Genomic DNA, 16120 nt, shown 5'->3' with positions numbered 1-16120 from the left:
GTTAACTTGTCATCTTGATGGAATTTAGAATCACCTAGGAAACAAGCCTCTGAGTATGTCTGTGAGGGGTTATCTAGATTATGCTCATTGAGATGGGAAGAGCAGTACTATTGTGCAGTACTATTCCCTGGGTTAGGGTTCCTTAAAAGGAGAACGTGAGCTAAGCACCAGTATTCATCTCTCTTTGCTTCCTGATTGTGGATGCAATGTGGCCAGTCACCACAGGCTGCTATCATCATGCCTTCCATACCTTGATGGACTGCACCCTCAAACCATGAGCCAAAACAAACCTTTCCTTCCTTAAGTTGATTTTTGTCAGGTGTTTTGTCTCAGCAACAAGGGCAGTAACTAAGGCACTATGTTTTGATTATTTTTCCATGTCAGTAAATACACTGTATTGTCATGACTGACAGGTTTTTCCTGTCTAGATAGATATTCTGTAGCTTATTCTATCAGTTCCAAACTGTTGGCTCTTTGAGGATGTTTTCACTTTTCAGTAATTCCTGATAACATAATATTTGGGATGAATTTATGTAAAGCTGATGAAAACTCTCTCTTTGCCCATGGCCCTTTCAAATGCCTAAGAAGAATCTAGCAATTTTATATTCTTAATTTTGTATTCTTTGTGTTAAAGGGGCCATGCTAAATTATATAAACATCAGGTTCTACAAAACCTGGATGTGTTCATTGGCCATGATAAACATTTTCACACTTTGAGGGGTGGGGCTGAATTTTTATTTCCTTAGGACAAATTCCTAGATAAAGAATTGCTGGGCCAAAGCAAATACACGTTTAAGATTCTTGAACATAAAGCCAAGGGTCCCCCAACAAGATGACTCAACTCACATACCAGCCCCCCTAAAAACATGAGCCCTCCAGGACCAGGGGGTTCTTTCGGGCTTCCACGGTGGCTCTGGTTGGTCAGCTGGTTGTTATCATTGCTATCATTTGTACTTCTGAAGAACAACTCGTGATCTGGGAGGTCCATGGTGCCCATGAGTAAAGTTTTATGATCTGTGAACTTGGCTGAAGGGAAAAAACAGCGTCTTTCCTTCCACTATAAGCCTCTCCTTGAAATGTAATTGTTCTCTCCTTCTTGAATGTGGGCCACTAACCCCTGCAGTGTCATTGGCTCCTGGAACAGGCAGAAGTCAGGCATTTCTGTGCCTTGTCAGAGCTGCTGCAGCCTCAAAACATTCATCAGGGCTTCAAAATCGAAAGTTAGTATACCTGCTACTAGATCATATTTTATATTATGCTAATAAAAATTACAAAACCACAATGTGGTTGCTTTTGTAAAAACCATTTTGACAATTGCATTCAGTAGAATTAGCTCCCTTTGTAATCTTGTGCAGCTTCTATGAGAATAAGCCTTTAAAAACATTATTCTGAGAACAGTTCTGTTCATAGGCTTTACCAAAACTGTGCCAAGGAGTCAGGGCACAGTCAGGTTCAGGGTACTTATTGACTGGACGGACTCACCTTTCTTTAACATTTATGCCTGATAGAAGGAAGGGAAGTAGCCCTCTCCAGTCCCCAACAGAACCGGGCTCCAAGTCAGGTGCTGGGGTGGAGGGGGACAGGTTGACCCCTGCCCTAGTGGAGCTCACAGTCTAAGTGGAAGGTGCAATTTCACAGTGCCTGCCACTCATTCACTGATAGGCTCCAGAGTCTTAAGAAAAAATCCAGGTCTGGGAGATGGTTTCACCAGTAAAGTCCTTGCCACACAGCATGGGGGCCTAAATTCAGTCACTAGGACCATGTAAAAAAGCTGGGTGTAGCAGTGTATGCCTGTAATCTCAATGTGTGGGGGTGGGGGGGAGAGAGAGGAGGATCTCTAGGCTCACTAGCCAGCCTAGCCAAATCATTGAGTTCCAGGTTCAGTGAGAGGCCTTGTCTCAAAAAACAGGGGAGAGGGACAGTGAGATGGCTCAGAGGGGAAAGGAGCTTGCTGCCCAAGCCTGGTGACCTGAGTTGATCTCCAGAACCCACAAACAAGGGGAAGGAGAGGACTGACTTCACAAAGTTGTCCTCTGACCTCCACACTTGCACTATGGCACACACACCCATACACATACACATCACATACACACACACAGACACACAGACACACACACACACAGATATAATAAGTGATTTAAAACAAAAGATAATTTTTTCTCTTTTTTATTCTTTAACAAAAGATAATTTAAAACAAAATAAAGCTGGGCGTGGTGGCGCACACCTGTAGTCCCAGCACTTGGGAGGCAGAGGCAGGCAGATCTCTGTGAGTTCTAGGCCAGCCTGGACTACATAGTGACTTTCAGGACAGCTGGGGCTACTGGGAGACCCTGTCTCAAAAAGACAAAAAAATAAAAATAAATAAAAATAAAATACGGTAGAGAGCAATTGCAGAAGACACATGCTGTCACCCTTTGGCCTCCATATACACCTATACACACACATACACACATACACACACACACACACACACACACACACACACACATACACAAAAACAAAGCCAGAGTTTCATATGCTCCCATATAAAATGACACTTCCAGTTTTTAGATGTTGAAAACTCATCAACATTTGTATAAACTCTCATGTGGGCATGTCTGAGGCTAAGTATAATCCACAGGCTGTTAGGATGTTCTAGGATATGAAGGGAACTCCAGTTAGGGTGGTGCAAAGAAGCCTCACACTCTCCTACAAACCAGAGACTGGTGCCTTGGGAGTGGGGAGACAGAGAGGAAGCTCTGTGGTGTTGGCTGGGAGAAGAGAGAAGTGCTGAGGCAGTACCACTGGGGGCAAGTGTCAGGGAGAGGTCAAAGAGGCAATTAGATGGTTGTGTATTGGAAAGCTCATGGGCCTCTAGCAAAGAAATAAACCACAAAAAAATGCAAATCAAAATTTAAAAAAGATGCTTGACTTATTTTAAAAAGTAGCAAGGTTCTTGGGTATAAGATAAATACACAAAAATAAATGGTTTGTCTCATTTTTGATAATAAGCACATAGATATTTAAAATGTTTGTAAATTTATAAATATGTGTAAATTCATTTATAATGTTAAAAATTCTCAATCAGGGGCTGGAGAGATGGCTCAACACTTGTTGCTCTTTTATAAGACCCAGGCTTGGTCCCCAGCACTCACATAACAGAGGATCCAACACCCTCTTCTGGTCTCCATGGGCACTGCACACATGTGGTGCACATACATACATGAAGACAAAGAAACATAAACGTGGTAGCAATGGAAATTTACTGACAATGAAATGGTTGCAAAGAACCTTGAACCATGGAAAGCCCCCAAGATAAGAGGTAAGAAGAGAATAGGAAGGTAAGCAGGAATCTGCCCTCATGCCCTGAGGTTTATTACCAGTTTTCCGACCATGTACACCCCATTGAACTCTGTTTGCCAAACTGCTGCATTCTTTTGATCTTTTGTAACCACTTGCTTATGTGTAACCACTTGCTTAACTGCCACATACATGCTTCTGAAACCCTCTGCTTGCTTAACGTTTGCATATGATTGACTATAAGTTTCCCTACAAACTTGAGCTTGGTACTAGCATTATTACAGAATAATCTGGTGTCAGCCTGCTGGTGTGAATAAACTTCCTCTCCTTCACCTGACTTCACTGCTGGTCTCTTTACTCCCAGAAATTCCCACAACAAACACATCTTTTAAAAATCTAAATCAGAGCCAGGCGTGGTGGCACACGCCTGTAGTCCCAGCACTTGGGTGGCAGAGGCAGGTGGATCTCTGTGAGTTCAAGGCCAGCCTGGTCTACATAGTGAGTTCCAGGACAGCTGGGGCTACAGGGAGACCATGCTTCAAAAGACAGAAAAAAAAATCTAAATCAACATAGATTTTGGATCTATGATCTACCTATCTGTATTTATTATCTATCTATCATCTTTCTATATCCATCATCTATCTATCTATGATGGTTAATTTTCATTGTCAACTTGATCAAATTAGAAAGCATCTTGTGGTGTGTCTGTGAATGTTTAAGTCAATTAGATCCTGAGGGCTCTGGCGTAATAAATGGATTGACACCCATTGATGGATTCATAATATGCTGGCGTTGTTGGGAGGTGGTAAAAGGTGGGAGGTGGGCCTAATTGGCCGAAGAGGTAGGTCACTGGTCACTGGGGCTATAGCTCACTCTGGCCCCTTTCCTGAATTCCCCTGCTCTCTGATTCCTAACTACTAACAAGTAAAGAACAGTGTGACCCCACACACTCTTGCCCTCATGAAGTTCTGTCTAGGCAGATGGGGCCAGAAGCAATTATAGACTGAACACTCTGAAACTGTGAGTCTACATAAGTCCTCTCCCCTTAAGTTGTTTCTGTAAGATATCCTGGTCTCAGAGGTGCAAAAGTAATAATACAATATCTAGAATTTTACTTGCCTCTCACAGAAACCCAGTTTTGTCTATCAATTTCCTCTGAGATAAGACAGGTCTATCCTGAAGGGACTCTAGTTAAGGCATTGGGGAGGTGAAATACTACATCCCATAGGGAATCTCATTCTTTCCAGTTTCAGGTAGGATGCTTTCCAAAGGGAGGCAAAACAACAGGACCTTCTAAAGGGAGATAAACAACAGAATGTTTTTGGGGAAGGGGAAACATTCCACCCTGTAGGGGAAGCTCATTAAACTCAGGAAATAACCCAATTGCTTCAGGAAGTTCCTGAAATTGACCTAGTTCACTAGGCCCCTCCCTCCCTAAAACTATATAAGCCATAAGAACTGCTAATAGATTCTCAGACCAGCTGAGCTGCCTGGAAAGGATAGTCTTGGTCCTGTTGAACTGCCTGTGGGAGAGCTCCAAGTTTCCAGCTTTTGTGAACCATCACCTGTGCTGGGGTGTGCTTCGAGTGATGTAGCTATCTGTGAGTTATTTCTGTTCCTTTAAGTAACCCCTCACCCATGTTCCCATAAGTAACCCCAATAAAACTCATTGTTCACGGGGTTTGATTTTGGTGGTGTCCTTACTTTGGTCTTTGTTGGTTCCCTCCCTGGGGTGAGTAGATGTTTGTTCATGTCTACCCAGGAATAGTCTCACACAACACCCAGTTGCCAAAGAGAACAGGGAAATGAGGAAGGATATTTGCAGCATGTTCATGATAGTAAGAAAAGGCAACAAAGCAAATGTCTATCAATAATGAATGTCTGAATAAACCAAGGAACAATAACACTGGAATATTATATACTTGCAAAAATGAATCCAGACTACATCTGTTTATTTGAGGGGATTTCTTTGAAAATAATTTAGTCTATGAGTATAAGTCATTAGGAGTCAGTTTAATACTATGTCTGTTTAGCAGAATAACAGTAAAAGGCCCTCCCTTATGACCTATGACCTGTCTAGCCCTGATAACAGTGCCAGATACAGGTGCCATCTTGCCAAGCAGGCCTTAAGTCCAATCAGATGGTGGTTGGTTATGCCCATAATATTGGTACCACTATTGCACCAGTAGGCATATCTTGCCAGTCCAGTCGTTATTGCAGCTTAAAGCATTCACAGCTGGGTGAGGATGATGATTGCCTTTCTGCCAGTAACATGCATAATATGAAAGTAAGCCAGTAGAAATGAAGCTTTGAGGTTAGTACCAGCTTGATTTCTTTTTGTTTGTTCCCCAACCCAAGAATGTAATGTCTTAAGCAATAGGGTCTTGCTGTCAAGTTCTGTCAGGTAACCAAGTACATTGGCAATAGTATTGTCTGAGGGTCTATGGGACCTCCCTAATCACCAGCTCCAAAAGAAGGAGTTCATTCCTTGCATTGGTAATTTTATTTGCTAGCCTGTGGTGTCTAGTGGGGCCACTGAACCCCTGTTGTGGGATAAGTACACTTAAACTCTTTTTATATTGCTTATGAATTTTAAGAAGCTTCTACAGTAGTAGGTTTCCATATACGACTTTTTTCAAAAGGCCTTTAGTGTTAGTTATCTCTCCCTTTACTCCCTCCTCTGCCCTGCCCTCCATTGTAATGAGGGATCATTGCTGAAGAGGGTGAGAAAAGTTGTGAGAGTCAGAGGTGGTGACTGAATACGAGGAAACTGCAACTAGGCCATCACAGGGCAGCTGGACATATGAACCCACATTACTTATGACACCTGCACAAGATCTGTGCAAGTCCAAGTCAGACAAAAGTTTAGCATGAATGGGGGAGGTGGGCAAGAAGCCCCACCCATAGCTGAGGATCTACTGGCAATTGATAGCTGCTAAGAGAGAGAGAGAGAGTCAGTGATCCCTGGTAGGCTGACCAGACTTCAAGGGATGGACCTACACCCAAGAGCATTTGGCAAACAGATTGTATTTGATAGGCCTTTAAAAAAGAAAAATAATAAAAAAGAACATGAAATTAGGGGCAGGGTAGTAAGGTGGGGTTGGAGATGGGGAGGGGGTCTGAATGTGATCAAAATACATTGCATGAAATTCTCAAAAAATTAATTAAAGTATTTTAAAAATTTAAGGTACAAGCAGGGCTGGAGAGATGGCTCACCAGTTAAGAGTTCATACTATTCTTATAGAGGGTGCAAGTTCAGTTCCCAGTACACACAGCAGGTGGCTCACAACCACTAGCTGCTCCAGGTACAGAGGATCAGATGCCCTCTTCTGATTTCCGTGAGCACCTGTACTCACATATGCACATACCCTCACACAGACACACATATACACATAATTTAAAAAATAATAAAAATGTCTTTAAAAATTTTAAAAATATGGGGCTAGAGAGATGGCTCAGTCATCTCAAGATGACTGCTCTTGCAGAGGACCTGGTTTGATTCCCAGCACCCACATGGCAGCTACAAACCATCCTTAACTCCAGTTCCAGGGGAATCCGAAGCCCTCTTCCGACCTTCTCGGCAATGCGCAACACAGGTACACTCACATACATGCAGGCAATACACTCATACACATAAAATAATAAAATATTTTTTAAAAAAATTAAAAAATACAAGACTGTATAGGCTACAATTCCATTTTAAAATATAGAACAGAACAATGATTTCTTAAAAATCTGTAATCTATGTATATGCATATTTGTACACAGTTGATTTTGTCTATCAGCAGTGACTTGATGATCCTAGAGGAAACATACAGAGGGTTTGATAGGAATGGTTAGCGGAGCTGGTAGTAAAAGCTGACATGAATGATGTGGAAAGCTAGTAAGTCCAACCCATTCTCCAGGAAAAAAAAAGTAGGGGCTTTTGGAATTGGGCTCTCTCACCCCTGCCCTCACAAGGCCTGACTCCCAGGACCTCTTGTTTCTCCATGATTTCAGAAAGGGAATCAGAGGATCGGGGGTGGGGCAGGGAGGTCCTCAGTGGCAGCTGCCTTGAGTGTAGGGCACCCAGCTCAGGGTCCAGAGCTCTGTCCCTACCCTCTCCAGGTGTTTTGGTAAACATCAGAGAATATTCATTCCCACCTCTCAGTCTACATCCTTCTCCATCTCAGCCCACCATCACATCCTCTGAGAGGGTTCCTGTGCTTCCTGCCCTGTCTCAACTGTCTCCCTGACTCTCCTGTCATAGTACTCATCACAGTCTGTCATTGTTTTATTTTGTGTGTGTGTGTGTGTGTGTGGAGAGAGAGAGTGAGAGAGAGAGAGAGAGAGAGAGAGAGAGAGAGAGAGAGAGATTAATGTTTATTTCTTTAATGAGCTATCAGTGCCCAGAGACCATCACTGGGCTCTGGACCTGTTGGCTTGGTCTCTCTAATTCATTCTTTTATTTACTCCTTTATTAATTTCTCTAATTTACTCCAGAAACACATACTACTGGTCTATAATTTTTCATTATCTTAGTGCTCTACTTTGTAAGGTGGTGTTTTGGGTGAAGGAGCTGTGGAGATGTGACAACAGAATTCTGGAAAGGTACCCACAGCTTGGAAGAGTAGAGCAGGGTGAGTTGGAAGCGTTCCTGTAAAGAAAAGAAGATTCCAGAAGGCTAGACTATGCTGAAGGACCAGAGAGCCCAAGGGCAAAAGCTATGATCTGGGCAGCAGCAAACTCTTCTCACAACACACTGAATCTCCAGTGGCTAGGCTAGATTAGGCTAGGCTCGGCTTGGCTCCAGCGTCCAGCATCATTCTGCCTGGGCTTCTCTATCTCATGCAGAAGGCTCATCCTTCCTGCAGGCAGCTCAGACATTCTTGAAGTTCCCCTCACTCCAGCTGCAAGGCCTCACAGAACATGAAATCCAGACCTCCCTCACCAGTGACAGCTTCCTGGCTTTGTGCTGCGGTATGGGTCTCCTCTCTCCCTCTACCCCATAGCAAAGGCTTTAATCCAATTGCCCCCAGGTCTCTCACAGACCCAGAACCCAGAACCTTTGGATGCTTAAGCACTCTGGCCTTACAAATGAACACAATTGTGAACCCACTGTACAGATGAAGAAATGAAGGCACAAACAATGCAATTTGCCTTCACTCCCAGAGTAATGGAATAGCAAATGTACCCAGCTCTGAGTTTCTTATCTTAGAGGCAGAACTCTTTCCAGGCCAGCCTGATGGGAGGTGGGAGTTGGGTGGGGTGGGAGCTGGATCCTGAGAACCAGCTGGCTAGAAAGGTTTGGAGTTGGGATGGCCAAGTTCAGGGAAAGCACAGCTGGGGTGGAGCCAAGTTATTTATTATTCTTGGTCTGCACTCCAAACAGAGCTGATGGATGGAGTGACTCCAGTTCCTATAAACAGCCTGGGCCTCCCTCCCCTCCAGCCTTGTTCTCAGTACAACTGTTTCTGATGAGATAGGTGATAGGAGCAGGGAGGAAGAATGAGAAGACGAGGGAGGACAGAGAGGGGAAGGACAGAGATAAGACAGGATCCTAGAGGCCAGGGGAGACCACAGGACAATAGAGGCTGGCCAGAGAACATGCTTATATTGCTGCTGCTGCCCCTAGAGTGTCCATGTCCCGCTGCCCTGTGCTTTTTCTGTACTCCCTGGGTCTGTCTGAGGCTGGTCTTAATCCCAAGAGTTCATAAGTCCTAGAGGTCAGGGGCCATTCATTCAGGAAATCTTTTCTGAGCTCACTGCTATGTTGGCTCACAGACCCTGGGGACACACAGAGGACTCTGGGTAGGAGCTTTTCTCCAAGACTCTTGGTCTGATGGTGGACCAGGCAGATGCCCAATGCTTTGGCTGAGGGCTGCCCAAGGATGCAAGTAGCTGGAGGAGGGAATCTAGGCAGTCTCCCCAGAGGAGGTGATCCATTCAGGCAAGCACAGTAGGAGTTTGTGGTGTGTCAGGGTGTGTAGAACATTCAAGGTGGAGGAGGGGAGAGCCTGGGGTTGGGAGGGTCAGGTGGCAGGACTACCAGTGATTAAGATTGCTGGCTCTGTCCTGGGTGTGGTGGCATACACCTGTGATCCCAGCACTTGGGAGGTAGAGATGGGGGCGGGGGTCAGGTGCTCAAGGTCATCCTCAGCTACATACTGAATTCAAGGCCAGCCTGGCTACGTAACACCCTGACTCAGAAAAACAAACAAGGGGTTGGTCATTTGGCTCAGTGGGTAAAAGTGCTTGCCGTCAAGCCTGATGACCTGAGTTGTTTGATCTCCTGGACCTACAGTGGTAGAAGGAAAGAACTGACCCCCGTCAGTTGTCCTCTGATCGCCACATGTGTGCGTGCATGCATACCCCATACACAAATAAGCAAAAAATGATAAAAAGTGAAGAAAAAAAAATCACTGGTTTTAGAGTGGGGTAGACCTGAGTTCAAGTCTCAGCTCTGGAATCTCAGGGTAACAACAGAAATAAATTATTGAAATTAAAATAACAAGGTATATCAACTGCTCAGCCAAGACTTTCCCAGAAACAGTAATGGTCAGTAGATACTGGGCAATAGCAGAGGGGCTGGAGGGCAGCAGATCTTGGGGGCTGCCTAGAGGACAGGGGTACACACAACAGGCAGCTGATCCCTGCCTCAGGTGGGCTGAGAGGGTGAATCACTGGTGGGGTGCAGGATCCCTCACAGGGTATGGTTGAATGAGTAGAGGCCAGTACTCCAGGTGGCCTGTGATACGGGGCACACAAGGACCTCCCTCTCCCTGGAATTGGCTGAAAGCTTAGTGAACCGGATGTTCGGATGACCTAGTTGGCAGCTGTGTCCATGTTTGGCTGAAAACAGGAATTTCTGCCTTACTGGGGGGTCTTGGCCAGGTGAGTGGACTCCCGTTTGTCAGGAAAAGGGGTCAGGGGCCTAGTGGGCTCCTGCTGGATGGGGATCCCTCAGGCCCTGGTCTGAGCCCAGTCTTTGCTACTGCCTGGCTTGACTCTGCCATCACTGAGCTCCTACTGTGTGCCTTTCCAGCCCCAGCACTGCCCAGTGACATAGGCAGTTCATTTGTCTGCTGGAACATGAGCAGAGAGCAGGAATGGGGATGAGAGGTTGCAGGCAAAGAAGCTGTTTTAAGGCATCTCTAGGCAGGGCTGCCCCTCCAGGGTTCAGTGGCCCCTGGAGCTGTGGCTCTGTGTCCAGGGTGCTTGGGGGTTAGGGAAAAGCTGAGGCTTGCAGAGAGGCAGCCTAGGGAAGTAGGGTGGTAATCTCAGAGGGCAAGTACCTGGGGAATGGTATCCTGGGCAGGGCCTCTAGAGAACCAGAACCAGCTCCTGGGGCTACAAATTGAGAAGTGGGAAGACCAAGGAGGCATTACTACCCACCCTTGCTTCTCTCAAATCGCACTTGGCCCCCTTGACTACTGTTGTCTCTTCACTTGTCCAGCAATTAGCAGCTCCTAACCTTCCTCCTCTCACAACTCTCACTCTCCAAGTTGCAGGTTCAATCTAAATATGCAGCCTAGGGAATGGAGAGATGGCTCAGCGGTTAAGAACACCGGCTGCTCTTGCAGAGGACCTGGGTTTGGTTCCCAGCACCCACACGGCAGCTAACAGCCATCCGAAACTCCATTTCCAGGGGATCTGACACCCTCTCTAACCTCCGAGGGCATTGTACGACATGGGTACACTTACATACATGCAGACAATACACTCATACACATAAAATGAAAACTAATAAATATTTAAAATATGCAGCCTGGCTGCTCGTAGACTAAATTTGTCCCCAATTCTCCAGCAATCCCCGTTTTCCAGGGCCAAGGGAGTCTGAAAAGTACTAGGCTCCTAAAGGGCCTCAGTTACGGAAGAGGGTGTGGGCTGTGAAGGGAGGGTCTGCCATGGAGACCGGGGAGGAGAGATAGATGGGCGAGGGTGAGCTGTGAAGGGAGGGTCTGCCATGGAGACCGGGGAGGAGAGATAGATGGGCGAGGGTGAGCTGTGAAGGGAGGGTCTGCCATGGAGACCGGGGAGGAGAGATAGATGGGCGAGGGTGAGCTGTGAAGGGAGGGTCTGCCATGGAGACCGGGGAGGAGAGATAGATGGGCAAAGTGGTTTAAGGAAGTTTTCACTGGTTTTAAGACGGCTAGGCGGTGAGAACACAGAAAGGTGGGAGATGCACAACTGCCCATGGATGGGAAGAAGCAAAAGCCATGTTTCTTAGGGTTGGTTGGGGTGGGGGACAGATGGTGTTGGGTGTGAGGAGGCCATGTGAAGGCTGGGACCCAAGGTCTAGGGTGGGGCTGGTCAAGAGTCTCAGTGTTCCAGAGATGCACTGAAAGGAGTGAAAGACTGATGGGACAGGAAAGGTTCAAGTACAGGCGGTGGTGCAGTTACCCACAGTAAGGACGCTGATAGGCCACAGTTTCTCCAAAATTATACTTTAATACATTCATGTGGGTTACACAAAGAGCTGGTCCCAGGGCCTGGCAGCGGCCAGCTCCTGGGAGGTGACAGCAGCATGATATAGTGTTTTCAAAGCCCAGGCACAGGGCGGCAGCTTGGCCTCCAGGCCCGAGGAAGAGTGCTGTGTGCAGTAGCACCTGGTCCCCACTAGCAGCCCTCAGTGAGGGTCCTAGCCATGGATCTGCCCGTTGGCTCTTTGAGCCCTTAACCTTCTCTGGCCCTCAGTTTCCTCATCTGTAAAACGGGGCAGAGTGGTGTTTTCATTTTTTCGGTGCATTACTGAATGCCCTGGCAGACTGTGTATGGGCCAGGCACTGGGAAGTGGATGAAGCAGGCTCTGTGATGGGGCTGAGGGCTTCGTTTCCTCTCTGCAGCTCATGACCCTGGGGTGAGTGGTGAGTCTGAGGGGTCTTCCTTTGTATTTTCTAGGGGAAGAGTCCACGGCATGGTGAGGAACAGAAGTTATAGCTGGCATTGTCTTGTGCTGCGACTGAGAGAGTGGGAAACCACATGGGTCCATCCCTGACTTTCAGGGCTGCTGGGCATTGAACCCAGGGCCTTGTGCATGCTAGCTAAGTGCTCTACCACTGTGCAACAGTCCAACCACTGACTTATACAACTTGGAGCAAGTCCCATTCTCTTCCTAAACCTCAGTTTTCCTATCTATTTAATGGGAAGTTGCACTCAATGGTCTAAAACTCCAGGCTATGCTTAACAAAGGGAAAATGAGATTGTGGGAACAAGGTGAGAAAAGGGAGAACCCAAACCAGTCTATAAAGGAATGAGGAGCACTGAGCAGAGGGCCTGCAGGTGCCTGCCTGAAAGAGGAAAGTAGGTGTGTGCCGCAAGGATGCTTGGGCCCTGGTCAGTGTGGGGTCACTTCCTGTTCACCTGAGAGACTGAAGCCATGGTCCTGGTGAGGCTCAGGGCCCTGGAGATGGAAGGACATGGGTTTGGTTCATTCTTGGCTTTGGTCTATCTCAGCTGTGGGGCTCTCAAGGGAGACTTGGGGAACTTCACTTTCTTCTTGTGCATAATGGGGAGAACACAGCAACCTCTGAGAGTCAGCTTGGTGCCTCTGCAGCTGCCAAGCAGGGTGCAAGGTAGCCAGGGAGCCAGGGTTCCTCCTCTCAGCTCAGCAGTTAGGGTTGGGCTGGGATGGAAGGACACCTGAGCATGGGGTAGGGGGTCCAGCATATGGGTCAGTGTGTGCCAAAGGAGAGTGCATGAGAGGGAGGGGCTTGTCTAGAGCAGGACACAGGATGGCCTAACAATTGCCCAGGTGAACAGGTCTGAAGCAGGCCCTGCCTGCTGGAACCCTGAAAGCTAGCCTAGGAACAGAGATCCAAAACTGCTGGTTCTCTCTTCCGGTCACAAGCTTTTCATTTCCAGAGAGCTGAGAGTCATTAGCAGATGTGACAGAGCTGGCTGCATGGAAACGGTACAGACAAATCCTCTTGGGCTTGGCCCTCCCTTGTTCAGGCACAGCTGGGGTGGGATTCTCTACAGCAAACCAGCTGGAGACTTGGGGGAGGTCTGGGGACCCAGGGGACCCTCCTCAAGACCACTGCCCTGTGTGGTCTCTCCCCTGTTCTGGGCCTTTGTGGCCCGAGGACAGGTATGCATTTCATTTTCTGGTGCCCAGAGAAGAGTGTGACCTGAAACAGATGCTCAATGTGGATCTGCTGATCTGACGGTCAAAAGTATCCTCTGCCTGGCTGAAACTGCCCCACTTTTGGCTCCACAGTGGGAACACATAGGCAACCTGGGAAATAGCTACCTGTCCACATGGCAGGATGCAGAGAAAGGGGAACTGTGCTAGGCCACTGGCCACTGTGTGACCTGGGTTGGTCCCCAGCTTCTCTGCCCCTACAGCTCCCACACTGATGCAGAAGGATCCTCCAGCCCCATCAGGCTTTGTATTGTTGGTTAAACTTCTGCCTGCGAATGCAGCAGCAGGTGGCCAGTGTGGTAAGGACAGCAGCAAAGACTAGTGTGAAGGTTAGGATGATGATGAGGTTGACATTCTTGAGTCCCCCCTTCTCACAGTCCTCGGGACGTACGTGGCTCAGGGCCACCTCCACCTGGGAGCCAAAGCGGCAGATTAGGTCCTGGGTGGCGTCCACATCCACACGGCCCTGGTGTAGCTGGGCTGCTAGCCAGCCGTTGCCACAGCAACTAAGTGGATTCCCCTGTAGGTAGAGGCGCCGGAGGCTGGTCTCCAGGCCACCCATGGCACTGCCAGGCAAGAGGCTGAAACTATTGTTCCGCAGGTCCAGCACCTCCAGGGACACGGTCTGTGTCCAGGCAGGCAGGTGGCTGAGGCGGTTCTCTGCAAGGTTGAGCTGCTTGAGGCAGCGGAAGCAGGGCAAATCCACCTGTAAGACAGTCAGTCCATTGCCCTGCAGTGCCAGTACCTCCAAGGATGTCTCCAGGCCAGCCAAGGCACCCATGGCCACGTCTAGCCCTGGATTGTCTGAGAGGTCCAGCTCAGTAAGTGGTGTGTGGAGGAAAGTCCCTGCCCTAAGCGTCTCCATCATATTCCCTGCCATGTTCAGAACTTGAAGAGTGTGGATACCAGAGAAGGCCACGCAGCCTGGGGGACCTGGCTCAGCTGGTCCTCCGCAGGGGCTGACCTGGTTTCCCTGCAAGTTGAGCGTCTGCAGGCTGGCTAGGCTGGTGAAGGTATAGGGTGGCAGTTCCTGCAGGCTGTTGTCCTGGAGGAGCAGTGTCTGTAGGGACCCTAGGACCTTGGTGCCCAGCTCCAGTGCCGACAGGACGTTGTGACTCAGGTCCAAGAGCACCAGGCAGGGCAGGGAAGCAGCACGCTGGGCCTCAAAGGATCGCAGGCAGTTTCGGCTGAGGTTCAGGAAGCGCAGGGAGGTCAGATGCTCAAGAAAGCTATCAGGGACCAGCTCAATCTCATTGTAGCTCAAATCTAGGTTCAAGAGCTGGGAGAGAGAGTGGGTGCTGGTATTCCGGCTGGGGTTAGAAAATGGAGAGTCCGACCAGACCTGGGAGGGTGCATGGAGGCCCTCACTGTCCTGGGGCTGCCCTGCAGGGAGCCGGATGAGGTTGTTAGATACATTCAGGTAGACAAGTCTCGGTAGCGCAGCCAGGTCGGGGAAGTGGAGTAACTTGTTGTCCCGCAGGTCCAGCCAGGACAGCTGGAACTGTGCCTGGGGTTCTGGGGCTGTCTGGAAGGCTTCAATGCTATTACAGCTTAAGTCAAGTACCCGCAGCTGCGGGAGGCTGAAGTCGGAGATGCAGGTGAGGGAGTTCCTGGAGAGATTGAGGTGGGTCAGGCGAGGCAGTGTCTCAAAGGCACCATCCTCGATGTCCATCAGCACATTGCTGTGGAGGTCCAGTCGCTCGAGGACTGGCATGCCCCAGAAGGTGTGGCGCTCCAGGCGTGTGAGACTGTTCTCTGCCAGTGAGAGTGTGTGCAGGCTTGGCATCTCACCCAGCAGCCGTTCCACCAGGCTGCCGTACAGGCTGTTTCCAGATAGGTCTAGGGAGGCTATGAGAGGCAGGCGGCCCAGCCCACCGCTGTTCAGAGCCATGCCCATAGCCAGGTGATTGTGGGCCAGGTTCAGGTGCTCCAGGTGGGGTAGACCCTGGAAAACACCAGGCTGGAGGAAACTGATCTCATTGACACTCAGGTCCAGGTGACGAAGTGCTGTGTAGAAACCCAAGGGAAAGGCCAGGATGCTCCGCAGCTGATTGCCAGATAGATGGAGGGCCTGGATGTCCAATGGGAGCACTGAGGGGAACTGGAGCAGGCCAAGGCCCTGGCACAAGGCTTCCTTGTGCACCTAAGGAGAGGAAGGGCAGGCAGAGCAGCTGGCATCAGCAGGGGCAGGACAGTGGAACTGAACAGTCTTCTAGGAAAGATGACTAGCCCGCCACTAGACTTGGGGAGGTTCCCCACAGACTCCCAGGATGTTAGCTTTGCCCACACCCCTGGCAACCCTATGTTGACCCTACAGTAGATGGAGAGATGGTAGACAGATACAAGAATAAACAACATAAAGAAAGCCCTGTGCTGATTATTGTCCTGCTTTATGGAGAACTAAGCCACATTTCACTGAGAGTGACTTATAACAGGGAGCAGCAATGCCAAGCTGGACCCAGGGCTCCTGGTTCCACACCCTTGCCAGATAAAGACCCAGCACTAACTGGAAGCTACATTGGGAAAAAGGAATTTGTGACATAGAAAGTTGCAGGCTCTTCTCCTGACAGCCCATTTGATTTCATTCCTCTCATGACATAGGGTGGGCTCTGGGACAAGCTCCTAGGCATAACCTCCTTCTGCAGCTGCTACCTTCCCTCCTGTCAGCAGCCCCACTTCTGGTAGCCTGCTCCAGCACTGGGCCCGGAAGGCAAGGCT

At 48.6% G+C, this 16120-nt stretch overlaps 1 protein-coding gene across 2 annotated transcripts in view; it reads right to left on the bottom strand.

Moving 5' to 3' along the window:
• Window positions 1–12006: 12006 nt before the first annotated feature.
• The window catches only part of Lrrc32 (leucine rich repeat containing 32), an 11810-nt gene continuing 7696 nt past the window's right edge, over window positions 12007–16120 (bottom strand). For both annotated transcript variants that reach the window (XM_008844219.3, XM_017800911.2), the window contains exon 3: window positions 12007–15545. In XM_008844219.3, coding sequence (XP_008842441.1) covers window positions 13641–15545 — 1905 coding nt within the window. In that variant the 3' untranslated portion in view covers window positions 12007–13640. The remainder of the gene's footprint in view (window positions 15546–16120) is intronic.

This window comes from Nannospalax galili, unplaced genomic scaffold (genome assembly GCF_000622305.1).
Source record: "Nannospalax galili isolate Female #2095 unplaced genomic scaffold, S.galili_v1.0 scaffold278, whole genome shotgun sequence".
NCBI classification, from domain to species: domain Eukaryota; kingdom Metazoa; phylum Chordata; class Mammalia; order Rodentia; family Spalacidae; genus Nannospalax; species Nannospalax galili.
The sequence above is the reverse complement of the archived record's forward strand: the minus strand, read 5'-3'. Positions and strand labels throughout refer to the sequence as shown.